This window comes from Berghia stephanieae, chromosome 5, assembly GCF_034508935.2.
Source record: "Berghia stephanieae isolate SIO BIC M18660-M18661 chromosome 5, UCSD_Bste_1.3, whole genome shotgun sequence".
Taxonomy (NCBI): Eukaryota; Metazoa; Mollusca; class Gastropoda; order Nudibranchia; family Aeolidiidae; genus Berghia; species Berghia stephanieae.
This window is the reverse complement of record NC_088364.1, coordinates 44,151,777-44,171,702: the sequence shown is the minus strand read 5'-3', so window position 1 is coordinate 44,171,702 and position 19,926 is coordinate 44,151,777. Positions and strand designations below refer to the sequence as shown.

General features: G+C 35.2%; 1 protein-coding gene across 3 annotated transcripts in view; it reads left to right on the top strand.

Annotated features, from left to right (window-relative positions):
• Positions 1-1,054: 1,054 nt before the first annotated feature.
• LOC144972988 (DNA polymerase subunit gamma-2-like) overlaps positions 1,055-19,926 on the top strand; it is a 19,469-nt gene continuing 597 nt past the window's right edge. The window contains exons 1-11 of one of the 3 annotated variants that reach the window (XM_078914887.1): positions 1,055-1,172; positions 4,872-5,111; positions 5,966-6,055; positions 6,546-6,574; positions 7,627-7,774; positions 8,241-8,346; positions 9,227-9,436; positions 10,134-10,286; positions 12,298-12,485; positions 15,277-15,373; positions 17,245-19,926. The exon at positions 17,245-19,926 is cut by the window's right edge and continues 597 nt beyond it. In XM_078914887.1, coding sequence (XP_078771013.1) covers positions 4,963-5,111; positions 5,966-6,055; positions 6,546-6,574; positions 7,627-7,774; positions 8,241-8,346; positions 9,227-9,436; positions 10,134-10,286; positions 12,298-12,485; positions 15,277-15,373; positions 17,245-17,310 — 1,236 coding nt within the window. In that variant the 5' untranslated portion in view covers positions 1,055-1,172; positions 4,872-4,962 and the 3' untranslated portion in view covers positions 17,311-19,926. Of the gene's footprint in view, positions 1,214-2,291; positions 2,412-4,871; positions 5,112-5,965; positions 6,056-6,545; positions 6,575-7,626; positions 7,775-8,240; positions 8,347-9,226; positions 9,437-10,133; positions 10,287-12,297; positions 12,486-15,276; positions 15,374-17,244 lie in introns of those variants that run through there. The other 2 variants (XM_078914888.1, XM_078914889.1) reach the window with 2 other exon arrangements.

The window sequence follows — 19,926 nt, the reverse complement described above, 5'->3', positions numbered from 1 at the left end:
CGGCCAATGGGAGAGCGGTATTTAATTTTCAACCAATCAGCGAACAGTAATTGGGAAATCTTGTGTTTGAGGCCAACTTATTATGGTCCACAGATCGGTAATTGTTATTTTTAGCCACTACCGGTTGTGGACTAATAATAACAAGCGAGAAACGATCTTTCCATTGATACCAAACACGATATGCTTGTATAAATAGAAAGTAGCGTAACTAAGGTGTGAAAATTACCGTTTTTAGGCAAACGATTTTTTTTTTTCTTGAAACACGAATGTACCAGGCCTACTGTAACTGCATTTTAATCACTTTTATAATGATTTTTGACAATTTAGATGTCAAAAAATCGATTTTTCGATATTTTTTCTATACAATGACGAAAAAAAAATGTAAACGATTTTTTCACCCTAAATCCCAAAAATTTGACTGATCATCCCCCTTAATGTATTGCAAGCGCTGTAAAACCCTGAAAAACAAACAAAATCAAATTTAACCAAGTGATAAGGAAAGGGAATTTTATTAATTTTATACTATTACTGCTACTACTACTACTACTACTACTACTACTACTACTACTACTACTACTACTACTACTAATACTACTACTACTACTACTACTACTACTACTACTACTACTACTACTACTAGTAGTAGTAGTTGTTGTAATACTACTTCTACTATTACTGCTGCTGCTGATGATGATGATGCCAACTTTTTGATAAAATGTCCGTTTTTGAAGCATTTATGGGGGGGGGGGGGGGGGGGGGGGGGTTGCATATCACAGACTGTATTCTCTATGGTTCACATTCCTCAAATGTCTTAATAGGCAAATTTACAAAACATTTTACAAGATATGAGGACTTGTGGAACGGGGGAAATATCACATATTAAACTCATTATTGAACTATGGTTCAAAGTTGGAATCCCCGTAGCAAACGTTGCTGTCACACCCTTGATAATTTGTTTCGCCGGCACTACCGTTATATTGTATTGAAACGCGTAGCTTCATATAACTCTTCTTTATTTGGGGTTCTAAAGACCTCTGACCGCAACTTTTACTTTCTATTTCGATTCTTGTGCTGAATATAAATTGGCCTTCGATTGGAAAAAGAACAAGACATATCTAACATAAATGCAAAATAGTTTGGTTCTGTTTTCCACAGAATATTTCACGAGCCAGGTAGAAATAAAGCCTCTACATGTTATTGTAAAATAGGGCAGGTAAAATATATTTTACAAGTTGGCGAGTGGGTGCGACCTCGTTATCCGTCTAGATCTAGAGACTAGAGAGGTGGGCCTTTGGCCTACCAACCTCCGCTGCACGTCCAACTCGCCTTGAGCATGCATTCACGTAAAATATAAAGATTTTTTTTAAAAACCTACCTCTGTTTCAAAAACTAGCATCTTTCACCTTTCTAAGAAACATTTTGGTTTTTCAGAACTTTAGTTCGTTAAAAAATACCGGCCAATCTGACCCGTTGAGTCGAATGAAAACGAAATTTTGTTGTTTACACGGTTCAAAGGAAATGCCGTAAATAAGCTTTCATGGACTTCCTGTGTTGTTTTTACAGTGTCACGTGACTGTTTTGAGAAATTTGTCGTCTGCTACAAATAATTAGACCGGTAGGGGGTAGATATTTTCGTTGGAGCAGAGAAAAAGTGAGTATTATTTCTTGGACTTGTAGAGAGGCCTAGGGTCCACCAGCAGTCAAGTTTATTGAATAAAAGAAAAAAAGGCCTTTTTACTGCACTAATGCACCAAATTGCATACCTATCTATGGACACTTTGTTCCGTATCTTTTTCCCAATAAACTTTTTTAAAAACCTGGGGCCAGGGTTGCTAGTTTGGCCTCCTGGTGGCCAAATTTGAGAAATTTGGCCTTTTCCCAAGCCATTTGGCCTCCCAAAATTTGGTTTGGCCACTTGGCCTCCTGTAACCAACTTTTTGGCTTCCTCTGACTTTCCCGTTATATCGTTTTACTCTGGTACCGGTAAAACTTATTTTATTTGGCAATCTAAATATCTAAATGCAACACGTGCTAACGCCACGATTGCATTTGCTAATGCTTCTATATATACGAATTTTCCTTATCCTATCTAAATTGTTTAACAAATCTAAAGAGTTTACGCGAGGCTAAGGTGGGTTTGGTGGTATTTGGGCTCCTGCCGAGGAATCTGGCCTCTTGCTATAGCTAGTTTGGTCTCTTACTCAAAAATGATCTGGCAACCCTGCCTGGCTAGGCGGTACCTTGATAACAGAAACGATACCCACACGATTTCGCGAGGAATTAATCATGAAAACAATTAGGATATAATTTCAACACAACTTTTGAAATTCATCAAGGATTGTCCATTACCGAATGTTTTTTGATAGAAAACAAATGCATCTTCAAATCTAAACTGCTTTTGACGGTAAGCGGTAAGTTTTTTATTTATTTTTCGGTCCAAACGAATGATTTATCCTGGTATAGAAGCTAAGTATTGGTAACACCGGCGCACCTCTCTAGTTATTGTTGAGTGAGACTATTCTAGGTCAAGAGACTAAGAAGACTCCTCTATAACTATAACTATCTAGCTAAGTCTAAGTGGTTAGTAGGGTGGGGTGTTCCAATGGGAGGACTTCCGTAGTTTCACAGCACTTTTAGTATATTACTTAATCTTTTTGTTTTAGCCATATGGACCTTCAATTAGCTATTTTGCAATGCCAATGCAATGTCCGATAGCCCTTAGTCTGAGGCAGCAGAGAAATTACATTTTACATGCGATTGAATTTGTTTAATGCAACTGATTTCTTTTAGGGGAAAGGGGAGGGGGAGGAATATAAACTTTAGCCGGGTGGCTATACAGCTGGGGGTCTGCTGAATTGGGACAACTGGGTGTCCGTATTGGAACAACTGAACTGGGTGTCTGCTGAATTAGAACTGGGTGTCTGCATTGGAGTAACTGGGTCATTTGGGGGCAAACAATTTCAAGATCTATTTTGATAAAAATAATTTTTTATTACATAGATATACCAGATGATGTTCAACCGCAAAAATTTCAAAACAAAATGTGAAAAATCCTTTTCAATTGTACATTTATATTACAAACGTTGTTGCTACTTTGACTGTAAGATGACTAGAATTCGTGAAAAAGCGATGGAAGAAGCTCATACCCGATCTTCCGAGTGAGACAAAGATCTTAAGAGATGATATATTTAATTAAATAACACTGACAAGCTATGAAATTACCTTAAATATATCATGCATTTATTTTTGGCTGTGTTAAATTGGAACCCATCTCTATGCCACAATTTGTATTAAAATCAGGTGTTAAAATAGAAGGGGGTCCGAATTGGAATACCCCACCCTATCTCTACACTAGATACTACACTACATTGACATTACTATTGTCATTGTCAGGTAGTATACTTGGGTCACTGTAGACACTAGGCATAGAAAATGTAGCCAAGCCAGTCAACAAGCCACTGTCTCATGAGAGTTGTGGTAGATCATAATCATTGTCATAGTACAGTACAGTGACAGAGTAGAAGAGAGAGAGAGAGAGAGAGAGAGAGAGAGAGAGAGAGAGAGAGAGAGAGAGAGAGAGAGAGAGAGAGAGAGAGAGAGAGAGAGAGAGAGAGAATTTAACTTTAACCAGATGTTCTCGCAAACCTCAACTCATCAGATTGGGTCAATCAATTTGGACAGCATAGACTTGGTATTGTCCTGAAACAATGAGCAATGTCAGGCGATGTTGATCAAGGTCAGTGAGTGATTGGATGAAAGTGAAATTCTTGCTCCAGCATTCCTTCCTTGGTGTTGGGTCTGGGTACTCATGGGATGTAAATTCGAGCATTATTTTAAAGTGTCAGAACAAACTGGTGCTTCTGAAAGGCAGGTTATGTTTCCATATAAATATACCCCCCCCCCCCCCCCCCCCCCCCCCCCCTTCTTTTTTTTAAAATTTCTCTATACCTTCAGCCCTTATTTAATGTGAGATTTTAAAATATTAATACAGATTAATATCTACTAATGGCACTCAAAATCAATGTGCTTTATTAGGGGTCTCAGCCAACAGGGATACTTAACATTTAGGACAAGACAAGACTTGATGCCTGTAAGGGGCTATTAGAATGTTTTATCATCATCAGAGAGAATGGTGGTTCTGGCTGTGTACTCATTTTAGATTGGAATATAGTAGTGAGAAAATGTGATTATAGAGACTTTTCCAAGGACTGATCTTTGCTGAGCACACAGTGGGACTTGATCTGCACAACACAAACTGATTGTCATACTGCGAGACCACAAAAGCATAAGGCAGGGGAAGGATGGGGTTGGAAGACTTGTGGTTGTAGCCTTTTTGCTTAACTTTGATCCAGGGATTATTTGGTCTAAGAGAAGAGTGGGGCCAGCTTGGTATAGCAGTGTAGTGTTCTTTTCATATCTTAGCATAATCTGGTTTGACACATACATGCATACACACATGCTGTGTAGCCTTGAGCTAATCATCTCACCTTAGCTCACCTCATCCTCGACAGGTTCTTAACACTTAATGAGAATCTCCAATCCCAAGCCTGGAGGTATAACAAATTTATTATGATATATGGAGAATATGGTAAAGATAAATAATGGACTTTGTGGTCTGCTAATATGATACATATCCGTAGGTTACAGTAGCTTCAAGTCCCTATGCAGGCACACTGGAAAAGGTTCTGTTATCACATTTCCTCATAATTAAAATTAGTACCTGACCTGTGCACCATTGTATTAGTAGCGCCTTATAGGCGTCATGTCGTGTCCTATATGTTGAATGGCTTGGAAGCTGTTGAGTAAATTTAGTGGATATTGCGTTATATTATATAAAAGCTCATATTTTTTTTCAAATTCTTAATTTACAGATAAAATTTGAATGGATTGCTAAATTAAAGAGCAACATGGTTTATGCAGATGCAATGAGAGGTAGATAAACAGTTTGGGAATAAGACTGGCATGGGATCTAGATCACAGAATTTAATTCAGTTGCTGAAAATCAGAGGTTTTATCAATCAACGTTCCCTAACATTAAATGACAAGACAGTTTTAGTCCATCACTATGGAGCACCTGGGACATTGATGAGGCACAACATTAAACGACAATGGTAAGGTATCTTCTTGTCCTCGTTGAAGATTTCGTTTAAAAAAAAAGTTAAATGACAAATATTTAAACTCAGGTATTTGACCTTTTTTATAACTGCTTTTTTATACCTGCTTAATTGATTTTACTTAGAAAAAAAAAAAGAATCAAAAACATTGATGAATTGCCGCATAGCTGCATTAAAGAGAGACAAATTCAGTGAAAACAAAAAAAAAAAGCTTTATAGTACCCACAGAAAAGAGAATAATATACCAAATGAAATAAACAGTCCAAGCTAAATATTTTGGTTTGAGTCAAATGCCAGCAAATAAAAAAAAATCTGTTATTCAGATTAACCTGCCGTGAGCCCTCAAATGGAGAAAAACTCTTGAAAATCTTTATCTTATATTGGTTTTTATGAATTAATCATTATATAAGATTGGGATCATTCAATAACATAACAAGACAGATGCACCCCATAGTACTAAAATATTAGACACTAGATGAATCTATACTGGTCAAAGAGCAAAAAGTTCGACATCATTCATCCCTTTACCTGAACCCGCAGGCTCAATGGAATTTTCAAAAATATGAAGTTAAAACATATGTCAGGCTATATGCCTGAGGGAAACCAAAACAGAGTATCCGAGAGATTAGTTTTAAACAACACCAAGTTGTGGTGTTTTTTTGTTTTTGTTTTTCAAATTCCTCAATATTTGTGTCTCTTACATGTGAGTAATTTGGGATAAATTGTTTTATTTACCTCTCCTTAGATAAATGTATTTTACAATAAGATGGATTCTGAGTATTTCTTTATGTAATGATATCATTATATTGGATGGGTATTATGTTTTGTGTTAACGCTTTTTCTACTCTCAGGTGGAAAGCAATGGTGCTTTTACAAAGCAATGTCTTTCCTATAGAGGTATCACCCCCTCAATTAGGAAATCTCTTGTCAGGGAGAACTGGGTAAGTGTCAATTGTCTGAGGAGGGACAAAAAGGGTAATTTATAGATGACTCATTCCATGTCAATAGAATTTCAGTTCAATATTGTCTACTGAGGGAATAGTTTAAAAATAGTGTAGTGCATTGAGCATGTTAAATCCATCAGAATATGCGATTTAGATTTAGATATCACTGTCATTCTATATTTTATTGTGTAATATTGGGGCACGATTAAATTGGTCTAAACAAGCAATTCATTGATGTGATGGGGCAAATATACTTAGAAATCCTCTATAAAAATTAACCATCACCATTTTTTTTTTTTGAGACGGGTTAACAGGTGAAAAAGTGGGAATAGGAGATCCAGATATCTCCTGTGTCATAAAAGTTTGCATAGAGTTATATAATTATTGAAATTTAAAGATTGCATCTTTTTTTTTTTAAATATTTTTTTGGAATGCTTTTGTGTTCTATTTCAGAAATCAACTATTATTTTCTTTGTCCGTATTTCAGCAACCCTACTAAAAAGAATTTACAAAATGGTAAGTTATGTTTGTCTGATTCTTAGATCGATAGTATATTACCCCTAATGCAATTGGAAGTTTTCTATTGTTACCACCTGGAAAAAGAGTAAATATCAGTGCCTTATGTGAGAAGAGACAAAATTATAACAGCTTATTTCTTACCTGAACTTACTCAAACTTAGAAACCATGTGGACCACTATCAGTGACCTTCTTTTGCCATCAAGAAAAAACACATCCTAGTTAAGCTAAGTTCCAAGAAATTTGATCAACTATGGACCAATACCAGATCAAATGACTCTTCCGACATTAGCAAAGAACTTGGCATAAGCTAAAACATCAAACAAACTAATTAACCGGGGATGAATGTAATGCTGTGGCAAAAGAAGCAAATAGGGAGAACAGAAAATCATATCAGACCCGTGTAAAACAGCTCATTGAAGAAATTATATTCAAACAAAAACTCATGGAAATTTATAAAAACTAGAAAAAAGGAACCTGTGGGAGATGCACCTTTAAACTGAAGGAGATAAGCTACACTCAAACACTAAAAACAAAGCTGATGCACTCAACCACCAATTCTGCTCCTTATTTATGTCTGAAAGCCTGACAAATATTCCACCAGTCGTCAAAACAATCATGATGTCATATTGGACATTATATTGTTTTATAAATAATATTAAAGAATTTATAATTTTACAATTTTTAACAATCAAGCAAGGGTCTTTTCTATGCTAATTCTTCATTGGTCAGTCATAGAGCTACGATTTGTTAAAGGGAGGCCAACTCTGTTTTTCTGTTCATTATATAAGTTTTAGTTTTACTTAGGCCGTATCAGATTTTTGATTTATATAATTTTAGAATAGAAGGATATGGTAGGCGTAAGTGTGTGGATAAATGCTCCAATGAAAACGGCGATAAGGTAAAAGTTTAAAACAGAAAAATAGCAAACTAACATTATCTAAAGAAAAAGAAAAGCTTGTCTTGAATTGAGTTAATTTGTTTTCAGTTATATAATCGTATGCTATTAAAAGTCTTGTTTTATTAAACATTTTAATGTTGAAATTCCCAGAATGTCGAGATAGATACACGGATGTTTTGACATTGGCCAACAGTAGACTACCATTCTCAATCTCTAGTGTTGGAGAGTGTCTTTGTCCTGATGCTGCTGATGCTGTAAATAGAGATGATTCCAATGTTGAGAAGACATTTTTCCTACAGTAAGGCAACTTCTTGTTAGAGGAATCAAATTATTATTTTTTTTTATTGTTGAATTTGTCATGTAAAAGACAAAGAATTTTCTACTGAAGTAAAAAAAAAAAATGATTATGAGAATAGCAATAATCATCACCATCAACACAGAGGTAATCGTTTTTACAACCTAAATTACTGGTTCCTTTCTGTTCCAGGCTTGTTTTCTGTTTATGTGTTGTTTTGTTGGGGTTTTTTTTGCTATTTTTTTTTATATTACTCAAAGTTAAAATGTTTTGTGGTTTTTTTTTTCTGTTCCCTTTTTTGTCTTGCAATTATGTATTAGCTGGTTTTGTAAGGTTTGGTGAAAAGTTAGTGGTGATATCCATCAAAAGAGTAGCAATTATTACTGCTTTTAACACTACGGAAACGAGAATAAACTCAGAACCAATTGACCCGATGGCTTTTAAGGACTTTTCTCTTTATCATTTCTAGGCATGCTGTGACCACAGAAATGTTGCTACAAAACTATATACCACCATCTGGTGTGTCCAGAATATTTGATTACTGGCTACAGATCAGGCTTGCTTGGTGGAAGAAGGTAAGGGCATTATAGGATTATTTGAGGAGACTTCTTTCGTAGCAGCCCACAATACCGATATAGCTTTAACAAGATTTCTAAAAAGCTTTTTAACTGGTACTGATAAAAAATATTTATGGGTTTATTGAGTCTTCTTGGACTGTCAGCAACTTTTGACATGTTAAACACAACATTATTCTTTTGAAGAGGTAGGAAAATGTTTTTAGAATTAATGGTCAAGCATTGTATTGAGTCCAATCAGATCAATTGGTCTACAACTGATTCACACTGACTGTTGTTATTAACAATGTCAAATCTTCTGACAATCTGCATGAAGAGACCAGCTTTATTTACAAAATATTTGAAGCCAATATGTAGTATCATTTCCCAGAATGATCTGAATTTCAATTTTTATGCTGACAACAGTTACATTTTAAAATCTACTATTTTTTTTAAACCAGCCTATTCGTATTGAAAATTTCCAATAATGATTTGTTGAAATGAAGTAGAATAGAATCTTGATTTAAATGGTTTTCGTTGCCAAATGGCAAACACAAATCGTCCTCATCATTTGCCATTTTGAAGCAAACTGAAGTTTGTATTCTATATTTTTCATTGTTATTTACTTAATCAGGCCAGGAATCCCTCTTTTAAAATAAATACCAATTCATAAGGAATTTCTTTTTTTTTTTTAAAGTTTGAAATTATCAGTCCCAATTACTTTTACAAGTTTTGAAATGAAATGTAAAGTGGTTATATGATGTTTGTACATCAACTAAAATACAATTGTACCTGTTACTACTGAGGATTATTGTCTCTTTTAATTCCTCTCTTTACCACAAGAAGAATCAAATACTTTCACTTGATGTTTTGATGATTTGACTCTTTCATTCATCCACAGTTCTCCAGGAATCCATCCAAATTCCGAGTGATAAGCACCCCTAATCAAACTGATGAACAACACAAAGATTGTGTCATCAATTCAAACAATGGCCAGAATATGTCTATTGTTTACGACTTTAGCTGGGGCCCAGAAACCCTTGAGCATGTCCATAACATAGGGGATGAAGACTTGAAAAGACTGCAGGAGGAAAGGGGGACAAGTCACGTGGTAAATCTGATCTGCCATTTACTTTTTTGACCAATCACTTGAAAATGGTTTTGTGTTGAAATGAAAGAGAACGTAAATTGAATCTATCAACATATCAGTTATATTTTTTAAATATTAAAAAATTAAGCCTCTTAAACAGTTTCATTCATTCTTCTCAGTAGTAGATTAGGATTTAAATCAAACTTCGTAATTTAGACTTCCATTCAATTTTCCCCATTTGGTTCACCATGATATCAAATGAAGGTGATGGGTCACATCTTTTTTTTCTTTTTTTTATCTTAAAAATTTGAAAAAAGAAGACTTGAGCTTTTATATAGGGCAATATACACTAAACCTGCTCAAAGCGCTTTACTAATGTTCCCTGACCAACAGCAACACTTAAAATGTAGAACAAGACATGACGCCTGTTAAGCGATACTACAATTTTTTCAGATAGAGACAATGCTGTTTACTGCCAGGTACACATTTTACCCCTGAGTATGGTGAGAGAATGTGAGTAAAGAGTCTTATCTAAAGGTTCAACTATGCACCGATTGAGGCTGGAACCCAGGACCTTCCGATTCAAAAGCGAGTATCATACCACAATACCACATAGCCGAAGAAACATTTTTTTTTCTTTTTAACTTAAGGACTGAATTTGTTTCAAATTAAAATTTCCCATCACTTTATTACTTTCCTTTTGCATTTCTTTCTACAGGCTAAGACATCAGGCACATCTAAGAATGTTCTTCCTCACTGCATCGAGTGCACAGCCAGTCTTGAGATGGGAATGGCAGCTTTTCTTGTGGATGCATACCATGAAAGGAAGACCTTAACGACGAAAACCAAGAGCAGAGCACAAACCATCCCTGTAAGTGTTGTGAATTTGTGTTGATGTTACATTGAAACTGTATTCTTGTAACTTGGTATTCAGTTCCTTAATCTGTTTCAAGGACCCACATATACAGCACTGGTATTCAGTATTACTGTTTTTATGAGAAGTGTCATTTGTTAGTTGTGATCATTTGAAGAAATCATTAAGCCCTTAGAAGAATACAATATTGGCATTCCGAGATGAATTCACTGTGGAATTAATTTACTATTTTGAATTTTATGACATAATATGCAAAAACGTGTCAAAGATAAAGATAATCTCTATTTCCATTGGAGAAATAGTAAAAATTGCCAACTGTGCAAGAAAGTTGATCTTTCAAACAGTATGTTACATGATTTATCGACAAGACAATGCAGTGTCAAAATTTGGGAAAATGCCAGAAATTGACCACTAAAATCCCTTGAAGTGAGTGGCTAGGAGTATCTTGCTAAGTGTGTGAGGACAGTTGACAACAATCCGCATCTCTAGCATCTATTTCAGTGAATTGCTCTTCCTCACCCCTGGAGTCCATCCAACTTAAGGCGTCTGAATTTGATTGTAGCTGACCTCGTGTGTTTTCTTGACAAATAATATTGCAGCGGGAAGGTGCAAGACATGCTTCTAATTTGAATTTTAACATAGCAAATGTTCTAATCAGGACACAAATGATATGCACATTGCTGCCAACCATCGTAAAAATGCGTAAAATGAAAATCAAATTCAAGTCACGAACAGCATTATTTTTTTTTCCACTCTCTCTGTCTGATTTTCTCTCTTGACAACCAACTCACACTTCTATTCTACATTCACTCATATACTTACTAACTTGCTCAATTTTGTGCACATCAATCAACAAATCACAGGCTCTTTATTGTAAATAATTTCATGGACTAGGGTTGGCAGCACTGAATGCAATTTAAATTGGTTTTAGTGGGCACCATTGTAATCACGTATTGTTCACTTGAAATTAGTAATCAGAGCACTACGTTTAAAAATGATGATAATGAAAATGATCGTGGTGGCAGCTGTGGTGGTTGTGGATGATGAATGATGATGATGATGATGGTTAATAATAATAATAATAATAATAATAATAATAATAATGATACAGTCCACTCCGGATAATCGCAACACCTTGGGATACACAAAAATTTTGCGATTAACCGAAGGTGAGTTTCCAGTCCACTATCGCAAGATTTTACACATATATGGTAAACTCAAACCAGTTGTTGTAAACATTGTTCTGAGTCCACCACATACTGAACAATAGGATTGAAATAAAAACCATATGGCAGTTTTCAAGCAAAAGCAGCTTTGATGCAAGTTGACATCTTATTCAGATTTGATTAACTTTCACTTTTTTGTTCACAACATTTTTAAAATTCAAAGAGATTAGCCATGATGAGAGACAATAAGCTCTCACCACACTCGTTGGTCACAAAGCACAGTTGTCAATCCCAAAACAAAGGATATCTCTTTCCAACTGTCATTGTCTACCTGTTGTTTATACCCAGCCCACTTGCCTCCTAATTAATGGCCACAGATGACATCACGAACCCATACTGCAAAGCCCCACCCCCTTTTGTCTATAATGATGGTTACACACTACTGTAGCATTAAATTACGCTCACTCTCAATTTTTCAACCTGTCACGATTTCTTCCATTATAAAATTATGAATTATGAAATTCCTGATATTTTGTTTGATTGATTTCTTGAATTTACCATATGTTGAGGGCGAAAATTTGTTGCGATAACCGAAGTTTGTTGCAATTAATCAGTGACTTTTATATAGAATTAATTCTGTTTCTTGGGAAATGTTGTGATTAACCGAAAGTTGCGATTTACTGAGTTGCAATTATCCAGAGTGAACTGTGGTAATAATAATAATGATAGTGGATTTCTTGCACAAACCCACACTGATTTTGATTTATTATAAACCCTTAATGATAATGCATCACTTATATAATCATTTATTAAAACCTCAAAATTACTTATTTTTTTATCAGCTCTTCCAAATCCACCCAAACCTTTCCCCCTTTCATGTAGCTTTAGTGATTACAACTGGCCAATCAGCAACTACTTCCAAGGAGCTATGTCATGTCTGTGGCCAGTTAGAACGAGATCTAAAGGCTGTCGGTGTGTCCGTATTCAATGCCTCAGAACATGTTGGGACTCTGGCTGCTCACTTTAAAAGGTTTGACATCTACTATTCATTGATATGTTTTATCTTTGCTTCACTTGATGGCACCAATGCAATGTCTTGTCTCGTATGTTAAGAAAGTCAAGTGATGTTGACCATGGTTCATGACAGGATTGATGACTTTTTAAAAAAATCAAAAACATTTTTGATAATTGATTTTTATGATTGTTTGGAGTAGTAACTTTGACCAGAAAATAAGGAAAAAAAAACAGAGAGAAAAAAACAACAAACAAACAAAAAACAAAAAACAAAAGATCTGCACTTGAAGACGTACAATTCATTTATTCTTAATACTTTCTCTTTTTTTTTTCTTAATGCACAACGTTAAGACGTTTAAACTTTACTTACTGATACACACACCTTGTCCTGACCAAATTAATAAATAATTAAACCAAATTCGAAATACCTGGACGAAATTCAACATTTTCCAGATTTAATTCTTTGGAAGTCGGACCAATTATCACATAAAATGCAACTTAAATTGATACATCGTCCAATTCAAATTTTATATACTAATTTTAGTGTTATTCCTCTTTTCAAAATTTGACTCCTGTCCAAATTTTAGAAGTACACACTTCAATTAATTCAAAATATCTTCTCTGGCCCAACATCTTGGCAGATACGTTTGCAAGTGTTAAAATAAATTTTTCTGTGGCAAGTACTATCATTGCATATCTCCTCAATGTGTATCAGTTATATTTGGTGATTTTGCCGACATAAAACGTTTTCATTATTAACAGCCATTTTGTTTGATTTTAGATTTTATTCTTGAAAAAGGTATTTTCCTCAATGCTGAGGAAAAGCAAGTCGGACGGTAAAAATTGATACTCAAACTAATTGTGTTGTCCATTGTGATGACACATTGTTTGCTTTTATTTAGGTTTACTCATTGCATATTATTGTCATAAAGATTCGAAAAGGTTTGAATGTCACGCCATCCCCTTTGACATTTTTATCAACTATTGTATTAGCTGACGACAAAATGAAAGACTTAGACTGCAAGGTGGACAGGAGGTCACTTGCTATGTCTTCTATCCCCCTATATCTGGTTTCTGAGTTGCTTTCTGTCTTTCGTCTTGGAATGGGATTACTTGGTTTTGTCCTGGCCTATGCCGGAGTCTTTGGCTGAGAAGGAAACAGTCAATTGTATAGTGTTAATTTAGGGAGGTGATATCTTTTTTCTTGTAAATCATCTCTTTGTTATTTATTGATAGTTATATTTTTTGTTTTGAACCCATCTTGCAAACATTTGATTGTATTCCTCTTAATATGATCTTGTGCTGGCATCTGGATGAGATTTTTAGGTGATCTCAAACTAAACACATTGATGGTAAGCTCTTGGAATCTACATTTGTTCCCTATTTGAACAAATTCCCCTTTGACTTACTTTTTCTTGGGTGCTTCAATTGTAATTCTAGAATTTTTTGACTATCCCATTTTCCTCTTTTTTACTGACTCTGATATGACCTAAATGTGTCACAAGTGCCGTAAAACCCTTAATAACAAACAAACAAATAAACAATTAAAATGAAAGATTTTGACAGGTTCTTCTCTCCTCTGCCCTATGCCTTATTTATGGCCTTCTCAACTCTTTGTGCTCTTCCCCCCATCTTTTAAGTCAGTTTAGGCTCAGAATGCATTGAAGCAGTATTCATATTTTGGCTTAGGTTGTTTTAAATAGCAAATGACAAAAAATTGTACTAAGTCAGTTCATTAGTTACCATTGGTTACACAATCAACAAGGGATTTATCATGATCTCTCATAGTGAGAGCCAATCGACAAGATATAAAGATTGCAAGTAAAGAAATATAAATCTATTGCAAATGAATGAATAGATAAACGAATAAGTAAACTGATGGCTGCACCTTTATTTGACAACGAGTAAATTAGGCTCCCTTGCATCATCCTTACAATGTTGTGGTATTTGATTCGGATAACACATGAACTTGGATTGTAAAACTAAAGCTTTTATATAGCATAATATCCATTAAACATGATCAAAGGGGTTCCTAGCCATGTAAGATGAGACATGACATCTGTAAGTGATCTTACAATTATGTTGGGATCGAGACAATATTATGATGTTAATGGCCAGAACTCATTTTACACCTGGGTATGGTGAGAGAATGTGAGTAAAGTGTCTTTTCCAAGGACTCGACTATGTACCACTTGGGAACCCAGGACCTCCTGATCGAAGATGAATGTCATACCACTAGACCATACAGCCTCAAGATGATTAAGTTATTGTGCGGCTATGTCGTCTAGTGGTATGACACTTTCAGATTGGAAAGTCCTGGATTTGAGCCTCACTCATCGCATAGTTGAGTCCTTAGAAAAGGCTCTTTACTCACATTCCCTCACCTTACTCAATTGTAAAATGAGTTCTTTACTGTTAAAAGCATTGTCGCTGTTCGAAAAGATTGTAATATCGCCTAACAGGCATCGTCATGTCAAACATGTTAAGTGTTGCTGTTGGCCAAGGACCCTTGTAAAGCACCTTGAGCATGTTTATTAGATATTGTGCTATATTTAAGCTCAAGTTAATAAGTTTACGGGACATTTATCATAGTGTTGAATTTGGTTTTTGTGAATTTGATGTTAAAAACGAATTTGATATTTACAATAACATACAAAACAATATTTTGAACCAAAACCAGTTTGAAGAAAAATTTGGCCAAAACAAATCCAGGTTGCCAAAGCAACTTATTTTGATAACCAGGATAACTCACCTTATTAAGGTCATAATAATTATTTTTCAGTTATATAAGCTTTTCTTATTTACAGAAATGACCAGCTTGGAATTCCATACACTCTGATATTGAATGAGAATACTTTGACCGATGGTGTCTTAAATTCTAGAGACCGAGACACAGAAATAAAGGTAACTGATGCTGTTTGATACTATGTTCTCTGTAATCATCATCACCAGCAGCACCATCATCATCATCACCATCATCGTCTTCTTTATCATTTATGTTCTTTGAAAACATATGCGTATGTTGTATGATATTAGCCTTTTTGAATTTAAAAAAAATAAAAAAATAAAAAAAGCTCTTGGTATTTGGTTTATTTTTAAAATTTCATTTTTTAATAAAAACTTTCATCAAAATGATTAATTTTAAAAATCCTATTACAATAATTTAATCATTTGAAAACGTTACTATCAATATATATAAGTTGTGCCAAAAGGCAAGAATACTTTAAAAATGTATGGATGGATTTGATTTGCATTGGTTTTTGTGGATCAAATAATGTAAAAATAATATTAAAAACTGAGAATCTAGATCCTAAGGAATAAATGGAATAGCTTCTCAAAGTGTGGAAAAAAAATGTGGATAAATACTGTTAAATGGGGTTACTTTGTCCCAAAAGGTGACTTTTCCTCTACTAATTTTGAGCATTTTGAGTATTCTCAGGCTTGGTTGCAATTATTTCCCCGTGTTAGAGGACTTGATTTTTTTATCAAAAGAAATAACTGTCACAAGACTTAATATAATCTAACTGTACAAATCTATAGTGGCAAATGGACCTCTTTTGACGGTACTAACTTCGCCTTCATTATTTTCATCTTTTTGAGAAGCTATTCCTGCTATGGCTGGATGCATGATACAATTGATAACTAGAAATGAGTTCCATTGGGCTATATTGGGAATGATATTATTTGGTTTTGTCCTTTACTTGGCTGAGAGGGAAACAGACAAAAATGTAGTGTTAGTTTTGGGAGGTGATATTTTCCTCCCTGCAGGTCATCTCTCTTTTATGTACTCATCATTTTATTTTTATTCTGAACATATCTTGTAAACTTTTGAGTAGTAGTAGCGTATGGCTACACCTCCAAATGTATTTCGTCAACCCAGCTTCTAAAGTCTTCCTCCACCCTAAGGATGGTTTCATAGCCACCTTCAAGTTTAGTGACTGGACAGTGGAGGACGATGTGATCGCTGGTCTCTGGGGCTGCCTGACATTTCTGGCAGGCATCACTGTTTCCAAGTTTCCATCTGCACATATTTGATGCAGTTCTGTCCAGTTAAGAGGCGGTTTGAGGAAATCCAGTATAACCTGGCGTTATTGAATGCAGGCACTCTTTTGGTTGGATCTTTAATGATGTTTCCTCCTTTTGGTGTTTCCCTGTTCCACATTTCTCTCCAGTTTTCTGCAACACTGAAGTCTGCCATTTTTGTTAGGTGGAAAGGTCTTCTCGATTTAAGTCTAGTTGTTGAAGGTGCTCCCTTTACAATTAATTTTATGGGAATGTTGTCTGTGGCTTCGTCAATTCTTGCATGCATCCTTTGATTAGCATCTTGGGATCCTGTTCTGGTGTCTGGATGAGGTACATTGATGGTATGCTCATGGAATCTACATCTGTCCCTATTCGAATCAATTCCCCTTTGTCTTACTTTTTCTTGGTTGCTTTGATTATAAGTCTAGAATTTTTGACTATCCCATTTTCTTCTTTTTCACTGGCGCTGATATGACCTAAAGGTGTTGCAAGCGTTGTAAATTCTTTTTTGAAAAAAAAAAAAAAAAAAAAGCAAGAGAGATTCTTGTTATATTTTTACGATAGTCTCTCAGATTTTCATTGGTTTGTCATTATTTAATACAAAGAAACTGATGAAATGGATGTTTTCAATACTTCTTTGAATTGTTTTATATCATGATGTATTCTTGTGTTGAACTGTTACGAAGGCAATCCATTGACATTGTCCCATATTATATACTTTTTTGATCATCCTTTTTTTTTTTCTCCACTAGAAACCAGTCCATGTATCCAAGGTAGTAGAGGAGATAAACAAAAATGTCAAGGCCACACTTGATTAATGAATGAAGACCTCTAACTTTCAACCTTTGACCTAAAACTTCCTTGCTTTGAGTACCAAAAGAGTGCCTGCAAGAGACTAGGAGGTAAAGTGACAACAAATCTACAGAGCAGGAAGACCAGACAGGAAACAGACCTTAAATTATTTTTTTTTTAAAAAGAAATATCGATATGCAAATTTATAAAGTGCACTTCCACAATGTCACCTTACTGAATGTGGCTAATACAGTCGTCTATGTTAATAAGCAGGGTCCTGAGAGCTTGCTTATAGACGGATCTTGCTTATCTGCGAAATTTTGATTCCATAGTCAATGCTCACCAGTAAAAATAACTTTTTCCTTTGAGTTTTCCAAATGTATTCATAATAGTATGCTCTGGGTTGCGGGCTTGAAACTGCCTTTGGCCCATTAAAAAGTAATATTTTAGCTTTTTTATTCTTTCTAATTAAATTTTACAAACCCTCTCTTTTCTGCGACAGTGTTATACCGGAGGTGTGGGACGAAGGGTTAAAAACGATTGTGATTGTTGCTTGTTTGACTTTTGAATGGATGCACCTGTTATTGCTATTCTCTATTTCTTTGATATGGTTCCAACTCTGGTCTCGGTCATTAAGATGAAAATAAAGTCTGATGGTTTTAATTGCTTGATTAACCTCTGAGGTTTGTTGTTGCAGAGTTGATGAATGTATCACAAAATACACTTGTCAATGGATGCATGCATGAAATCAAGAAAGTTACAGACAAAAATTGCAAGTGCAAACCTTGTCTTCATACCTTCGCTTGCTCGCTCGATGTTCCATGTCGGACACGACTGGAATCATGTTCTCATCTTCTCTCATCTGCGATTTGCAATTGATTATGGCTCTCTACGCTGCAATAACCTACATTGTCAAAAAACGTGGACTTTTATATAGCACAATATCCACAAAACATGCAACATGCAAACAGCAACATGTAACATGTAGAACGAGACATGACGCCTGTTTGGTGATATTAAAATTTTTTCGGAGAGAGACAACGCTGTTAATGGCCAGGTACTCATTTTACACCTGATTATGGTGAGAGAATGTGAGTAAAGAGCCTTTTCCAAGGACTCAACCATGCGCCGAGCAAGGCTCGAACCCAGGACCTTGTACATTGTAAACACACTAAACACTTCTGTAAACAAACTGTGGTAATCAAAATGACTGTCTTGATCGATGATTAATTATGACCACATCTTGTGACAGTCTGGGCCTTCCCATCTCTTATCCTGTTTCCAGCACTGTGTCAACATCACCGAAAAAAAAAAAAGACCATGCCTGTTCCTAAGTAAGTCCTTTCCCCTGTACTATTCTAATGAGTTGCCAAGTCTACTTATTGTTATCACTAATGATTTTATGACTAAAAAAAATAAAATAAAATAAAATTGAGCTTTTATATAGCGCAATATCCACTAAATGTGCTCAAAGCGCTTTACAAGGGGTCTCTGGTCAACAGCAACATTTAACATGTGGGACGGGACATAATGCCTATTAGGCGATATTACCATTTTTCGGACAAAACAACGCTGTTAACGGCCAGGTACTCATTTTACACCTGAGTACAGTGAGAGAATGTGAGTAAAGAGTCTTTCCAAGGACTCAACTATGCGCCGAGCACGAGGCTCGAACCCAGGACCTTCCGATCTGAAAGTGAGTGTCATACCACTAGACCACATAGCCCCAAACTGCTTTGTGCGTTTTATCTTTGAGGTGTCAATTATTTTATGCAAGGGATGTAAGGATATAATGGTGAGGTGTGAATTATATGTCACTCACAGAGCATTTTAATAGTTTTGGTAATCCTGTTTGCCACTTGTTATATTAAGAAAAATTATGGTATTTTTCCTTTTAGTTATTTCTTTATTTTCTTTCATCTTTGTACATTTTAAATAATGATCAGAAAATTGAACGTGCTTCTATAGTAAAAATTCTGTTTCGCACCCCAAGCATCGGATCGTGCTTATTAAATATAGACCAATGTAATACAAAATTTATTTCCCCTTTTTAGTGTTAGGACTTTTACATTGTCTTTCACTGAGTATAGCTATGCGCTCACAGGGCTGCCAACTGTAGGCCAAACAGCATATTTGGATGCTTTTTAACCTTTGTAAGATTGTGTATACTTTTTCTGTCATTATTAGGTTTTGTTTACATATTATATATGATTTGTAAACATTTGAGTGTATTCCTCTTAGTGAGGACCTGTGCTTGTGTCTGGATGAGACTTTTAGATGATCTCAAACCAAGTCCTTTGACAGTGTGCTCTTGGAATCTACATCTGTTCCCTATTTGAACAAATTCCTCTTTGTCTTACTTTTTCTTGGGTGCATTAATTGTAATTCTAGAACTTTTTACTTTCCCATTTTCTTCCCTTTTACTGGCGATGATATGACCTTAATGTGTTGTTTGCGCGTCAAACCCTCAAAAACAAAAGCAAAACATTTCTCTCAGATTGTAAGTTTTTTTGTCCTGAAAATCAAATGTTAACATTTTAATGTAAACGTTGCTTTAATTCTATTTCTCATATGGTTTCTTTGCATTCTCCACGCCTCCTAGAGTATACATTTTAACAGTTAACAATTAATTGTTGTTTGAT